General features: G+C 42.8%; 1 protein-coding gene across 2 annotated transcripts in view; it reads right to left on the reverse strand.

The window, feature by feature from the left end:
• Positions 1-16577, reverse strand: part of ASTN1 (astrotactin 1) — a 267479-nt gene that overhangs the window by 158824 nt on the left and 92078 nt on the right. For both annotated transcript variants that reach the window (XM_008145884.3, XM_028152060.2), the window contains exon 2: positions 3639-3826. In XM_008145884.3, coding sequence (XP_008144106.2) covers positions 3639-3826 — 188 coding nt within the window. The remainder of the gene's footprint in view (positions 1-3638; positions 3827-16577) is intronic.

The following is a 16577-nucleotide window of genomic DNA, read 5'->3' on the forward strand; positions in this document are numbered from 1 at the left end:
GGGGACTACACATTGACCACACCATCTTTGAGGAGAATGGGAGGGGGTACTTATATCTTCATTTCACCCAGGAAACCCTACTCTCCTGCAGAAGTCAAAGGACTACTTCAATTTTTCAATCACATGTGGGCCTTTCCAAGGGGCCAAGCCAGGGACAAATACAAAACCTGTCCAGTCTCACCCTTTGCCCATGGCCTTTTAACCTCTGCCTCCCTCAGCCTCATTGAAAATAACTTAGTTTAAATAAAGCTGGAGGAATAATATCTTCCATTTTATTTGGGAAAGAGAATGTCATTGGTGGTCTGCCATGGTGACCAGTAGAATATGAAGAAAAGGTTTAAGGCACAGCAATAAGGCTGACTTTTGTTCTCTTTCCATTTAAATGTTCACTGTCCATTAACCTCTGCCCAGGGGTCTCAAAAAAAGCATGGCATTCATAATGCAGGGTTTCTCACAGGGGCTGTTATATTTACGGGCACAACCTATTTCCTCACATACTTTGGCATTCTTGATCAGTGTATTTCTATCTTCACTGCCACCCACCCCCACAAATGCATGTGTGCACACACACAACACACAGACACACACACTCCTCTAGAGAAGGTACCAAAATACCTCCATCTGAGGATAGACTGTGCGGTCCTTGCCACACTGAAAATATGAGGTAGCAACCAGGACAAGCATTGTCTCACCAGGATCTTCACAGGACTCCCCCACCCCAACTAAACATGCCTTCTGACATGCTACCTGTCTTAACTTCTTGTATTCAAGGTCTTCCTTTCAGACAAAAATCATACCCAGTATTAGTTCTTGGGAATCTCTATACTTATATTTGGTGTGAAAAAGACAGGTTCTTTGACATGGTCTTGCACTAAAAGAAACAAAACGAAAACCACCCATGACCATGACTGCTTCCCCCAACCATGGAAGGCTATGGATGGCTGGTGGGAAGCCACCCTGTACCTTTTTTCACTCAGACCATATTATTAGTGTGAAGACAACGGGGCCTCCACATCTGTCACCCTGGTCAATGTCAGGCTGATTCCTCAGACGGACTGACCTCACCACTCCCTGGAAACTACAAACTATACTGCAGACAGACTTCTCTGAGATAGGAAACACTGGCCTTTGATTATGGATGTACAAGTACAGTAACGCCCATGTTATAAACCTCAGTTCATTTGTAAATATGGGGCATAGCAATCTCATTTGTCTGCCTGCCTTCTAGCATATCTGGACATTGAGATTTACTATTTGCTGTTCAAAAATTTTTTTCTTGACCACATAGTTTACATAAAGTAGCTTATGTATATGCAGGTAATCTATTGAACCAGTTATTCATAGGGACATGGATTGAGGAAGAAATAGGATTACATTCTGAGATTTTTATGAGAGACTCTTATGGGGAAAGTTCCTATGCCAAGTATTTGGATAATGCAAAACCTATCTAATAATAGACAAATATGCAAATTGACCATACATCCGACACACCCACAAGCCACGCCCACCATCCAATCAGAGCGAGCATGCAAATTAACCCAACCAAGATGGCCTCAGCCACAGAGAGCAAGGTTTCCTAGGTAACAGAGGAAACCAAGCTTTCCGCCTGCCCTGGCCTGGCCTAAGCCTCCACTCAAGCTACAAAGTTTCAATTATAGAAGGTAAACAAATTCAAACAAATGGTGGCAGAATGGAGCTTGAGAGAGCAGGCCAGGGTTGCCGCCGGCAACAGGGGAAGCAAAGCTTTCCGCACACCCTGGCCGGGCCCACCCGCTTAAGGCAACAAAGTTTCAATTATAACCCCAATACAAATGGCTGCCGGCCTCGGAGGGAGCCCCAGGCTTGGCTCCGCTCCAGGCTACAAAGTTTCAATTGTAGAAGGAAAATAAATTCCAGATACCAGGGCCTCTGCTTGGGTTGCCAGGGGGCGTGGCCGGCCTGCAAACCACCACAGGCCCCTCGCTCAGGCTGCTCCACACCCCAAGGGAACCCCCCACCTGATCCCAGATGCCCTTCAGGGCAAACCAGCTGGCCCCCACCCCTGTACCAGGCCTCTATCCTATCTAATAAAAGAGTAATCTGCAGATTGATCATCACTGCAACACACAATATTGCTGCCCCCATGTGGTCAAAGATCCTGCCCCCATGTGGACATAAGATGGCCACCACAAGATGGCCAGCAGGAGAGGGAAGTTGGGAGGCACCCGGCCTGCAAGGGAGGGCAGTTGGAGGTGATCAATCCTGCAGGAGAGGGCAGTTAGGGGTGACCAGGCCGGCAGAGGAGAGAAGTTGGGGGCAAACAGGCTGGCAGGGGAGTGGTTAGGGGGTGATCAGGCTGGCAGGCAGAAGCGGTTAGGGGCAATCAGGAAGGCAGGCAGGCAAGCAGTTGGGAGCCAGCAGTCCTGGATTGTGAGAGGGATGTCCGACTGCCCGTTTAGGCCCGATCCCGGAAGGATCGGGCCTGAACGGGCAGTCGGACATCCCTTGAGGGGTCCCAGATTGGAGAGAGTGCAGGCTGGGCTGAGGGACAACTCCCCTCCCGTGCACGATTTCGTGCACTGGGCCTCTAGTTTATATATATTTAAAATGTGTTTCAGTTTCCTCCAATCTGATACACAAAACTAAACAGCATGTAGTGATGGTAACAGAATAATAAATGATTAAAGTTTACACCAAGACCTAGATTGGTTCTCAGCTGAATTTCCTAACAGAATAGCCCATGCCCTTCCATACATATGGTTCCTAGCTGACGAGTCAAGCCTCAATCTGCTCCCAGGCTACCCTAGGAGCAGAACATGTATTGGCTTTGTCAACATAATACTAAGACATGAAATATCAAGTAAAACAGGTATGTTCTATATGCATTGGGAAATTCACTCATTTATTCCAGAAATATTTATTAAGCATTAAGTATGTGAGTGCATTGTTCAAAGTGCTAAGGATACATTGATGAATGATACACCATCAAAGAAAACCCCTATCTATCATTGCACATACTTCTGGTGAGATTCTAAAATACAAGTTCCTAGAACTTTAGGAATACAGTTTTAATTTTTTTGAGAAAAGAAATCTGCTAATTAGAATCTTCTAAACTTTTTTTTTTTTTAATTTCTGAATAGGTGAAGGGTTACTGATGGTGAAGTTTCTGAGCTGGGCTAGAGGGAGGAACTAGTATCTATTGACATGACCTTTCTTGTACGAGGAGAGACAGCCAGGATGCTGACTTTCTCCCAGGTAGGGCAAGAGGGAAGATGACTTGGTAGCATCAAGCAGCTTGGCTATTCAATCATTTGGCCAACATTTATGGAATGACTATTATAAGATATTTGGATATACAAGTTGAATAATTTCTTTCTAAGACAGTCTACTGTTCCTGCCTATTGTTGATGGTTGGTAAAAACTCTATGCCTAGGCATGTTCCTACAGAGGACAGTTGGGTAATGGTGCTGTGGAAATAACTGCAACTTTTACTGACACCACAAGCGGATTGCTTTCCCATAAATGGGAAATTATTCATTAACATGATCAGTGATCATTATGGCATTGGGTATTATAGAGCTGTGTGTATGGCACCAAGACTCTTAATGTCAAGGTAACGTAAGCCATTGCTTGAGAGGTGAAGGCCATGCTGCTCTTACCATGACTGAGATGTGCAGGATCCTCAGCTCCTCCTCTGCTGACTCGTGCTGGGGTTCTTCGGTTGGGTCTTGTCCGGGAAGGGTCGGGGCACCATCTTGGTGATGGATGTGAAAAAGCAAAGTGCCATTCTCCAGCCACTGCTGCCTCCAGCGCACCAGAGGGATGTCCTCTGTGTTCCCTGAGATCTCTAGAGGACAAACAGCAAAGGCACAGGTCAGAATTCCAGCTGTACCAGACCAAATCTTCTAACTCATCTTCATAGACACTGGTACAGATGAGCCAGCATCAGCGGAAGACAATATAGGGTTCCAACTAGTTAGATCAGACTTACTGCTGCTCCAAATCTCAAGGAGTGGAAGAGACCCTGAGAAGAAAATTATCCCCCATAGGTCTTAGCATCATAATCTAGCGAGCCAGCCTCTCACACATTGAGAAAAAGACCAGGTAAAAATTCAAGTTCTTCCCGCTATTTCTATGATCAATAGCATCCTTTACCCAGCCTAGTTTGAATACCCTGATCGCTCCCCCTGGGGTAAATGCAAGGTTGCTTTCCTCTTGTAAATTTGTGAAAGTGTGAGTTCCCTAGCAATTGCTCCTAGATACCAGAGAATCTACAACGGAGAGAGCTGGTAATTACCATGCAGAGAACTGGTACTTATGGAGAGAAACATCCTGGAAGGTTACTGCAGAGCAACTGGGCTGACAGGTTATTTCTAAAACCACAATCATTTTCTGCAGAATCCACTGGAGATGTCTGATATTGCTGTGGCAGGTAAAATAATGTTTTAATTCCCTTTAAATTTTCTCTTCACTTTTGCAGAGCAGAGGTGGTGTACATGGAGAGCGTGGTGCAGAAGTGGGTCCTTAGCACAGACACAAGACATTCCTAAGAGCAGACATTCATCTGCCCTCAGGGCATTAGACTGAGGCACTGGTCTATCACCAACAAATCAATAACAAACTTCCTAACATGCACCTCACACCATAGGTGCTAAGCTCCTGCTGTAGAGAGGTCACGTCACTGTTATATGACCCTCTCACTAATATTCCTAAGCAACACCAGGTCAAAGCTTTGAGATGTTCCACAACAGAGACCTGCTCAACCCAGTCTCTCCTGAACTTCACTGTCCCCCAGACCATTCCTCTTTACCAACTATTACCACCAGGGAACTAACCTTCTGAACACAGTTGTGCCAAGCTCTGCTTTCTAAAACTTCATTTTTGTAAGGTATAGATTCTCCCAAAATTTATCACCTTTGACCAAAAAAACAGTAATTCCATAGACATAAAAAAGATTTAATAAAACACATTTAGAAGAATATTCTCATCAAGTACCACGGCCATAAAGAGGAAAGCAATTTTAAATATTTATGGAGTTTATAAATACATTTCACTATTTGTATGAGGACACAAATGATGTTCTGCTTTATTTATTTACTCATATATTTATTCACTTATTTAACAGACACACACTGGGCATATATTAAGCACCAGACCCTATTCTAGGCACTAAGACACGAATCCCCATGAAGCCCTCGACAAGTTCTCTAAAGCAGTGGTTGCCAACCTTCGGACCACTGGTTGGCGACCGCTGCTCTAAAGTAACCCACCGTGAATGAGCGTGGTTAAGTGCTACAAAACATGCATGGCAGCATTCTGTGGGAGCGTAGGAGGAGGCAAGGCTCATCTTGCCTGGGTAGAGGGGGGAAGGAGAGAGGAGGGTAGCCTTCTTTTCAGAAGATGATACTGGTTTGGGCCTTGAAGTGTGGGCAATTTCCCTTTAATAGGCAGGTAAGTGGGGAGAAGGCATTCAGACTCTGATAAGAGAATGAGGAGGAGGAGGAAGAATGTGGGCCGGTCCTCTCAGAGTAGGTGAGTGACAAGAATCTGTATGAGGCACAGGTCACAGCCAGTATCTAGAAGACACTGATATGATCGCTTATCTCACACCACAGACCAGGGCACAGAGTAAGGCAGGGTGTGATGGAGAACCAGCAAGCAGCAAAGACAGCCCTTCTCCCTGATTGCCTAAGGGACTCAGTTACCCTGATGGGTGCTGGATTGGCAAGCTGTCCATGCCCTGGCATGTGCCTGGCATAGCATCCAGTAAGATGCAGTGGGTAGAGGGTGTGAGAATGGATGACTCCCTGCATCCCCGTCCAGGTTTTCCACAGGCACAGCCCCATTTGTGGGTGAGGTAGGGACTCAGGCTTCCCGATTCACCTTTCCTCTAAGGAGGTTTTCTGATTCCCAGGTGAATAGAAACCCTTGGGCGTGCCTCCAAGGGTGCCTGCTTAGACCAGTAGAAACCCCTCCAGTCACAAACCCGGGCACTTACCCTCACTCATCAAGCCTTCACACCCAAGCACCGGGAAGATTCCTCCTAGGAAACACACCCTCCTCCCCTAAGTCCCTTTCCTGTCATTGTTGCAGAAACCAAACTCAGTCTCCTTCTCGCCATAGACATAAGTCACCAGCAGCACCGGTTCCTAATGGAGCACCTAGTAGCATAACTGAATCACCCAGCACAACACACGTCCAGCCTCCCGCCCGCACCTGGGATTTATTCCACACACGTTGGTGTCTCTTCGACCCTTCCTGTACCCATTCAGAGGGAAGCTGGCCCCTCATCGCTCTAAAGCACTTAACAAACTGGATTTTTATTTCCCAGATCCTCATCAAGTGGGTCAGGCTCATTACCTCTGTTTTTACTGTGGAACCAAAGACAAGTCAATACCCAGACCAAGGTCACTGGGCATGACACAACAGGGAATGAAACAGATGAACGGTTGTCATTCCTCTCCACCCCCAGCACACACACTGCACGGCCCGACCTTTGAACATGCACAGAGCAAGGACATATTTGAGGAGAAAATCCGAGTGGTCTTTCAGGAGTTTTTGTGCTACAGGAGTTTAATTTATTACACAGGAGTTAGTATTCTGTGACTTCATTTAAAATTGAGATATAATTCACATACACAGAAATACACCCTTTCAAAGTATACATCTAGTGGTTTTTAGTGTATTCACAAAGCTTTGCAACCATCATCACTCTGATTCCACAACATTTTCATCAGCCCAAAAAGAAGCCCCATATTCATTGGCCATCTAAGACTTTTTTGGGAAGGAAGGTATTCTACTGCAGGGTTCCAGGAGGGATGGTACCAAGGAAAGAACAGGTGCAGGGAGGGCACTGACAAATGCCCCCACGGGAAGGTGAGTGGAGAGCATTTCTGGCCTTGGTACCAGGCCAGTCCTCTGAACCTCTGTGTAGGTTTTTCACGCCCTTCTCTATGGATGGTGATTTTCCCAGACCAGACTCATCATAGAGGACAAAGGTTATAGGAAGGAGGATGCCACATCTGCCAGAAAGGGCACTGTCATATTTTAGATTCAAGATAATTAAAGAATGATGGCTTCTTCCTCAGCTTTTTTCCCTTTCTTGGCAGGACTTGACATGGAAGAGCTAAAATGCTAAACCAGGAACTTATTATGCGATAACAGTGCTGGGTCAACCAATAAAAGAACTACATGGGATACAATAAATGTCTTGTGAATTTCATTGCCGATGGGCTGAGGTGGAGCCTAGAACATCAATGCAGTCACGTTGGACTGGATGTCAGCAGAATACCTCAAGAAGAGGAAATGCTCCCAAATTGCTTTACCAATGCAAGGCTTTCCTAAGACTTCTAAGGAGAAAACAGGGATGGTAATAAAATAGTTACTCTAGTCCAAGGCCCCTTGTGCACTGCACCTGAGGCTCAGACAGGGCCTTTTCTATAATGTACCGAATAAAACAAGTGCCAACAGGAGCTCACACAAGCATCTCAGGATATCACAGGTGACATGAGCGCTGAAGCCATCATCACACTTAGAGCTGAGATCTCTGAAAGGGGAAGGCTGTCCTGACTTTTAGTGTGTCCATTCTATCCTTCCACAGACCTCATATCCTAAGTACCTCCCAAAATTCTGGAATACACAGAAACTAGGGTACCATTTATTTTTGGACACAACAAATATTTTTGGAGCACACCATTTTTGCTAGTCAGTCAACTGTGTGACATGGTCCTTACTCTCAAGGAGCTTTTGGTCTAGTAAGAAATTGAAGATGTGGCCATGAGTAAGTCCTCTAAATAGTAATAGCAGTGCTGAGTGAGAGGATATAAATTGGCTGGGCATAAACACAGGGGAAGAGGTAAAATGTTGGGAGGTGATTGCCAATGAAGGGAATGGTGTATACAAAGGAACAGCAAAAACAATGTGTGTTTGCAAAACCGAGGCAGGTCCAGTGATGCTGCAGGATGGAGGATATGAAGAGGAGTAGTGGAGGGCTGGGGATAAAAAAAATGCAGATTGGTGTCAATTGTGAAAGTTGTGAATGCCAGTTTAAGGAGTTAGGAGCTAATGGGAAATCATACACAGTTTTATTAAGCAGAGGAGAAAATAAAGCCACGATTAAGAAGACCCATTAAAGAGAGTAGCAAACAGACTAGATTCAATCAATCTCACTCTGTGACTTTTATCCTAGAATCTACAGTGACCCAAACACTCAACCAGAGCTCAGGAGACCCAGGTCTGGAATAACCTTCAATTAATTACTAGCTTTGAGTTTTCTCATCGGTATAAGGAGGAGCTGTATAGATGAATGTCAAGATCTTGGTAAAACTTTGTCCATCCACAATTCTAAGTCCTAAAGGGTGTGCTTCACAAAACCACCTAAAAAGGCAATAACTTCAATGTCATAGACAACGTCAAATCATCTCTCAGGTCTATAGTACTCCACTTCTCCTTTCCCTCAGAGCATAGGGTGGACCGATTTGGGATGATTTGATTAGAGCCTTTAAGAACCAGACCCATCTTCAGACTAGATCTCACACTGGCACAGACACGAGGTTTCTAAAGCAGAAACCCTGAAGCTTCTATATGCAACACAGAACGTGGGTGATGACAACTTGGTCAGGGAGTCACTCTAGAGCAGCGGTCGCTAACCACTGGTGGTCCATGAGATCCGAAAGGTTGGCGACCGCTGCTCTAGAGAATAGTCTGGGATGGGGAAAGGCAGCGGAAGGAGAGTAAGACAAAATCACATTAAAATCAGCCTCAGTCTGTTAGCTTGCAGCATTGTCCTTTAGTGGGGTTAGCTCAGGACACCCAAAACTTGCTCCAAAAATTCTTTCTCCAGGAATTACACCTTCCTCATGCCATCCAAGTGTCCTGTCTTGCTTTAGTCATTTCCTCACTCTCAGAACCCCTGAACTGAGCTTCTAAGACAATAATCATCATGTTTCCAGGATCAAAATTTTTTCAAAAGGTAACTTCGGTGAGGACCAGGTCCATGGTGCTGTCTTTTTCAAAGAAATGGACAATTTAAAGTCAAATGTGGACTGGAATTGGGGAAATTCTCAAAGATCCTTTTAATTCACTGAATGACTCAGTTAGAGCAATCCTGGCACTCAGGCCCCTTTCCCTTCCTGAGTTCCAAGCTGGATCCCATGGAGGAGCCATGAGGTGGCTCCAGTGACCAGGTTAAGCCAGGAAGAAGCATTGACATGTCAATTATTCACCTCATGTTAAGCGCACCTGATGAACTGACTGCAGTCCTTTGGGGTTGAGGGTGACACCTGATGGCCATTACTCTTAAAAGACCTTGCTTAGATCAAGATCTTCAAACCTACTGTTAATCTTAAAAAACCTTCCTCCAGCTAAATCTAGTCTAGCTTCTGAGAGAATTCCCCAAAGTTAGAAAAGAACTGGGTGAACTGAAAGACAAATAAAATGCACTACCTCAAAACTTCCTGCTGTTAGAGGAAGGAAGGAGTGTCCATGGGTTATTAGATTTGCATGGTTATTTTTCAGTTCTATTAAGTACAGTATTGTGAATGGCCTCATATTCTTTATGAAAGAATTACAAGGGAAAAGGAACATCTCAAAATAGGACATAGCAACCTTCCACCTTGTGCTATCTCAGCTACCATTCTGAGGTTCTGCGTGATGACGAGGAAGCTCAGGAATTTAGTGATAAAGCCAACTGTCCAAAACTAAGAATAACAAATGGGCCTTTTCCATAAGGGACTATCATTAAGATTACCAAAGGTAGGCCTGTGATTGAATTATCCCTTTTCTTCAATTCTTTTTTTACTTTCCTTTTTCCCCAACTCTAATTTCAGAGTTTGAAAGATATTGATGGTAGGTCTACTTTCCCACATGGCTTTATTATGGTCTTCCAACTGAAACTATTAACAGTAGCATTAACTTTCAACACCTTTGTAAGAAAATAACCTGCTTAAGTCAGGGGTTAATAACAGCAGAGGATCACTAATTATCCTGCAAATCTTTACCCTGGTATCAAACGTGACCCATGCCTTTAATGTCTCTGGAACGGCAGCCTCTAAAGACCCCAACTTGTTCCATAAACATAATGACAGCAGCACATTAGTGTTCTGGCCATCTGTAAAGAAATGAAAAGCAGACAAAGTAGAAGGATGCAGAGAGAAAGGACAAAGTCAAAACAAGTGAGGAAACAACGTGCTTTGGGCTGAGCTTGCTGGGCCTCCACACTTTTCACCACAGGGACCATCTGGTATGGAGTGCTGAAGTGACACAATCTTACTGCCCAGAGTGAGAGCCACATAAAATGATTCAAGCAGCACAGATGCTAGGGACAAGGAGGTCTGCCTGGAGTTTGTGCCTATATAGACCGGCTAAGTGAACAACAAAATGGGAGATAGCCAGGAAGTCCTTTTGTGCAGATGCTTAGCATGTAACTGAAAAAAGGAACTCTCGTTGTGGTTCCTCTATTCAACGCAGTGCCTGCTGCTGCTTATCATCTAATTCTCGCTCCTCTGCCTCCAAATAGGCTTGATCAAGGGCTGCTGGACTATATGGGCAAAAGCTTATTAGCAAAATGGCTTCAAACTTCAAGAACCTCTCACCCAACAGATAGATGCCCAGGCAGCTCCTTTCTCAAGAAACTAGAACCTCTTAGACATGATGAGATTTGGAATAAAGCTTTCCACTTGTGACCAGGAGAAGGACAATCGAATTCCTATTTCCCTGCTCAGTGACATTTGTTCCTGACGGAAAGAGCCTAAAGCAGTAATGACCCAGTGATGAGAAAGGGAATGGCAGGTGGACAGGAGCCCTGAACAGGAAGCTGGGGGAATGAGGCTCTGCAATCTCTCTGGAGCTCATTTTCCTAATCTTCAAATGATTGCACTAGAAGGTCTGACCATGGTACTCAATGATACAAAACCACACATGACAGTCGGCTCTAGTCAGACCCCCAAATCTGGTGCAGGCTGAGTATATTTCTGCCAACTGGATAAAAGTCTCTGTGAAAGTTTTTCAAATCAGACTTTCTTCTTGGAGTTTGGAAAGCTTCCAGCTCAGCCCAGCCTATCCATTTTAGGGTAAGAATTGGCTATATTGAAATTCATGACAGTGACTTATGGAAATCGCATCAGTGGTCCCCAAGAAGAAAGAATCATCCACATACAGATGCCTCCAAATAATTTCCAATGAATTATTTACCTGTGATCAATTATGTTTATGTAAACAAGGATAATCTAGATTAAAAACACACACACACCAAAAACTTCATCTGATTTCTTTCTGCAACCCACCAAGATCCCTTTATAGAGCTGTCCTCTACAATTCAAAAATGTTACCATCCTTTAAGCTGCCCACCCACCACTTCTATTTTTCCCAAAAAGGTTGAAGGTGGACTAAAATGAACCAAAAATGAGAGAAGTGGTGTGAGAGACAGAAATAAGGAATGGTCCATAGTAGGTTTTCTCCAAGGCAAGTGGGGCAGGCACTGCAGAATGCAAAGGATGGCTTTTGAAATCAGGCTGATGAAAGCAGTGAAGCTTTCTATGGATGCTGCTGGAAGTAGGTCACCGCGCTACTCTCTGCCAGCATGAATAGCAATCAAGTAACTCCGTGAACATTCTATTTACCTAGCCATGGAGATGAAAACATTCCCCTGGGGGGAGTGCAGCCAAAAGATTCTGACACAACCAAGGAGATGAGGAAGCATTCAAATGACTTATGATTTCATCCAAAATGGTTTGCTTCTTCCTACCACAATGGTTCTCTGGATCTTTTCAAAGCTCTGCAAAGAGTTTATCCACATGATACTCATTCAAGTCTCGTTTGAAAAGAGGGTGAGGGGAGGCCCAAAGCTCTTTGAAAAAAAGTAGGGTTATCTGAGTCACAGATGTATTGGTAAGAAAAAATTTAAATATACCTAGTTCTGTTCTCCACTGCCATCAATTGACCTTTGTAAATTGAGATAACAGCATGCATTTAACAAAATCTGACATCAAGTAAGATGTATAATAATATTTAAACTCTGTAATGTTAAAATATGTATTTACGGATCATTTCATACATTGTAATGAGAATAAGTCCTTTTGAAGCCTGCACTTTCATGACTGGAATTCTGATTTGAGGTTTGCACATCATTGGGGGTCACATCCTTGCAGTGTGGCACTGGAAACAATAGGAATACCTAGGTTTGGAAAGCTGGGGCCCTGGATGCAGGAAGGTTGGAAAGAAACTGCCTACCAGACCCAGGAGAACTCTGTTCCTCCTGAGTCCTCTTTCTCGGCCTCCAGGCTTTCATTGCCAAAGAGTTTAGTATTTGCTCTGATTCTTGATCCTGAACTATTCAGTGAGATCTCCTCTATGGTTCTCACCTTATAAAATGGATAGAAAATGAAATTGATAATGACAAAATATCACCTGTACATGACTTACAGAAGAGAATAGGCCATCACCTGTCTTGATTTATCTCGATTTCTAATTACTTCTTATCTAGTTGTATTTCTGTTATCATCTATGATTCAACTCAACAAGTAATGATGTGCCTATTATTCACTGGCTCTGTTAAGAAGCCCTTTCAACATTCATGAGCTAACTGAATCCTCTATGACCCTTTAATGTGGGTATTTATATCTCCATTTCATTGATAGAGAGTTCCAGAAAAGTCAATATACTTGAAGAAGTTCACTAGTTAGTGGGAAAATCAGCAGAGAAAAATCCTAGGGCTCCTGGCTTCAAGGCCTTTGTTCCTTTCCACTATTTCGATGCCCATTCTCTTGCTTTGCAATTCTCAACCCCAGAATAATGTAACTAAATTGCTTGGCATTATGTGGCATATAATGAACACCAATCCACATCAATATCATCATCATTATTAATACTGTATTTGTTATTGTCACGATTAGCATCATTCATATAAATTCTAAAATTGTGCAATAATCTCGACAAATTTAAATAAGTATTACCTTTAAATGACTCCAGCTGCTTAAGAATCCTCAAAAATCCAGGAACCTAAGTCCAGGAATCCACCCATTTAAAGTGAGGAACCTGGTCCAAGTTGTGCTGGCACATTTCCCTAATGTTCCTGAGCAAACTTACACTCTTTGGGTATCTCTGATAAAACTCCACTTACATTCTTTGCTTTAAGACTCAGCCACAGGGCTTTCACGGAGGGATGCCAGGCTATCCATGCCCATTCAAGGCTGGCACACAAGGACAGTCCAGTGAGCTTAGCAAGATGCTCATGAATTAAGACGGGCAGATCCTCCCAAGGGGATGTGGGAGTTGTGAATGAAGTCAAGGAAGAGGAAAGGAGCAAATGAAGGTGGTGTTAAAATAACAGGTGAGCTTCCTTCAGTGGTAAACTGAGACGTTTCCTGCAGAGTAGGCTGTGTAAATGCTTGTTATCACTGTCAAAAAGAAGAAACAACAGGAACTACAGCATATTTGGGGGACCTCAAGAAGAGAGAGATTCACCCTAATAAGAGAGACTGCAGGTAAAATTTGATGGTGAGTCCTTGGCTTAGCTCCTGGCCTCAGGAAGCTTTTAAGAGTTCAATCTGAGATTCCTTATGAAAACTTCCAGTGAAGCAGTCTTTAAAAGAGGTTATATGGTCAATAACTATCCTTGTTGCCTTTATGTTAATAACCAGGCCAAGATTAATGTAAACAAATTAGTTTTACTGTGATTATCTTTGATTTAAAAATTGGGGTGATTATAAAGAAAGAAAACTATGCACCTTTGTAGATATTAGATTCTAGACCTGTTCATTGTCTTTGAGGTTTTGTTATATATCTGTAAAATGGATAGGATCCTGAGTTCTTCTAGTTTCCTCAAATATCTAGCTATGTATGACTCTCCAAACTAATGTTTCCAATTTCCTCCCACCCTTCTGATTTGGAATCACTAACAAAAAAGAATGCTCTTCCTAATGGACTATACCAGATCTTCCTCACTATCCAATGGTAACAAAATATCAGGAACTTGTACCTTGGGTCTACATATCCCAATCAGAAAGGGCTCCTTAGGACTCGAGGAACTGCACACCAGCTGAGGAACTCAAAATCAAAAGGATGAGAAAGACAAGTAGCTGACATTGACGTAGAATGTATCCACCCACAATGTCCAATTAAGACTTCATACTTTAAACATGAAATCCTTTATTCTTCTCTTTTTTCTCTTACTCTAGCATTGGCCTGGAAATATAAAGCCACTGTCCACATTGCCCAGGCCACTGTTAAGGAAGGTAAACTTTCAGGCTGATGGATTTGTCATCCAAGACTCAGATCTATCCATGATGCGAAAGACCTCCTGGTCCTCCCTGTTACCAATTTCTTTTCTTTTCCCAATGTCCCACAAACTACTATCAACCCACTCAGAAATATTTTACAAAGTTTAACTTTCATGGCCCAAACATCCAGTGCCTTTTTTCTTTCTTTCTGTGATTATAACTGTACCTGCTTAATTAGGCACCAATACCTACATAAATCTTAGTACATATGCACTCCCTTGTGCTCATAATTTCCTACGTCAGATCTGGCCCCAATCACAGAATGATCTCACAAGCAGCACCCATCTTTGCAAGGTATTTACATCAACTCTCTATTCCAGGCTAAGGGATTGGCTTGCCAAATGTGCTGGAAACCTAAATGACCCATGGTTTGAATGTCAAGTGTACAGATCCCTGTGAATGAATCCATTAATAGTGCCACCTTGGTGGGAATGGTTTGTGTTCACATAGGGTTTATCTTTGTCTGTGGTGGTTATCATTCTGCTTGGTCCTGTAAGTGCCCAGATGGCTGGCACATAACCAGACAATGCCTCTTAGGTTATCTAACTGTGCCCCTAAAGGTTCACAAATGAATGAGACACCTTATTGGTCAACTCCCCTGAATTTACATCATCAAGTTAGAAAGGACTCACCAGGAGGTATTCATGATCCTTTGGCAGGTCCTTAGTTCCCTGGTTAGGAGTAAATGTAAATGAGCTATGATCAAGAATCTCACCTTAACTCTTGAAAGTATCAGGGAATCTGCTGCTAAAATAAACCTGCCCAACAATCCTTAAGATTCTCTGGCCAAAGTTGGTCTTAATAACAGGCTAGCCCTTGGTTATCTTTTAGTTGAGCAAGGTGTTGTGCTGTAGCCAACACCACCTGCTGTAGCTGATTAACACTTCTGGAGAAGTTGAAACTCAGTTACATAAGATCTTAAAAACGCCTAAAAATTGGATTGCTGCCTTACTTTTGTTGAGTTCTTTGAAGTCTTCTGGAAATTAATCCCTTATCTGATGTACCACTGGCAAATATGTTTTCCCATACAGTGGAATCCCTTTACATTTTGTTCATGGTTTCTTTTGCTGTGCAGAAGCCTTTTATTTTGATGTTGTCCATGTATTTAGTTTCTCCTGTTTCCTTTGCCCTAGGAGATGCATCAACAAACATTCTGCTACGAGATATATCTGAGATTTTGCTGCCTATGGTTTCTTCTAGGATTTTTATGGTTTCACAACTCACATTTAAGCCTTTTATCCATTTTTAGTTTATTCTTGTATATGGTGTAAGTTGGTAGTCTAGTTTCATTTTTTTGCACATACTTGTTCAATTTCCCAACACCATTTATTGAAGAAACTGTCTTTACTCCATTGTATGCTCTTACCTCCTCTGTCAAATGTTAATTGAGCATAATGGCTCAATTAAAAAATGGGCAAAGGACCTAAATAGATACTTCTCCAAAGAGGACATACAGATGGCCAAGAGACATATGAAAAAATGCTCAAAGTCACTAATCATCAGAGAAATGCAAATTAGGTATCACCACACACCTGCCAGAATGGCTACTATCAACAAATCAACACTATTGGTGGGAATGTAGACGGGTGCAGCCACTATGGAAAACAGTATGGAGTTTCCTCAAAAAATTAAAATGGAACTGCCAAAAATTAAAAATTGACCCAGAGACCCCACTTTGAGAAATGTATCCTAAGAATCCTGAAACACTCATCAGAAAGAATATATGCACTCCTATGTTCATAGCAGCACTATTTACAATATATAAGATCTGGAAACAACCCAAATGCCCATAAGTAGATTAGTGGATGAAAAAGATGTGATATATTTACACCATGGAATACTATGCAGCTATAAAAAAGAAGGATCTCTTACCCTTTAAGACAGCATGAAGGGACCAGGAGAGTATTATGCTAAGCAAAATAAACCAATCAGAAAAAGATAAGTATCACATGACCTCACTCATATGTGGAATCTAATGAACAAAATAGATCCATAGACATTGAAGCATGCTTCAGACTGATGAATTTCAGAGGGAAAGAGAGGTTAGAAAGAGATTAACCAAAGAACTTATATGAAGGCCTGGGGAGGGGCTGGGAGTGGCGTGGAGGGAGTCAATGGGGGGATAAAAGGGGACATCTGTAATACTTTCAACAATAAAGATAAAAAATTTTAAGGCTAAAAAAAGGTAACTCTTTTAACAGGACCTGTCTTTGACTTATGTGATTTTGATGGATTTGGGTATCAGGGACCATGGCTTTTAAGTGACTCCAAGCATTGAGAATAATCTTAGTTATAATAATCATAGTAATCCCTCCTTATGTA

Source organism: Eptesicus fuscus, chromosome 22 (genome assembly GCF_027574615.1).
Source record: "Eptesicus fuscus isolate TK198812 chromosome 22, DD_ASM_mEF_20220401, whole genome shotgun sequence".
Classification (NCBI taxonomy): domain Eukaryota; kingdom Metazoa; phylum Chordata; class Mammalia; order Chiroptera; family Vespertilionidae; genus Eptesicus; species Eptesicus fuscus.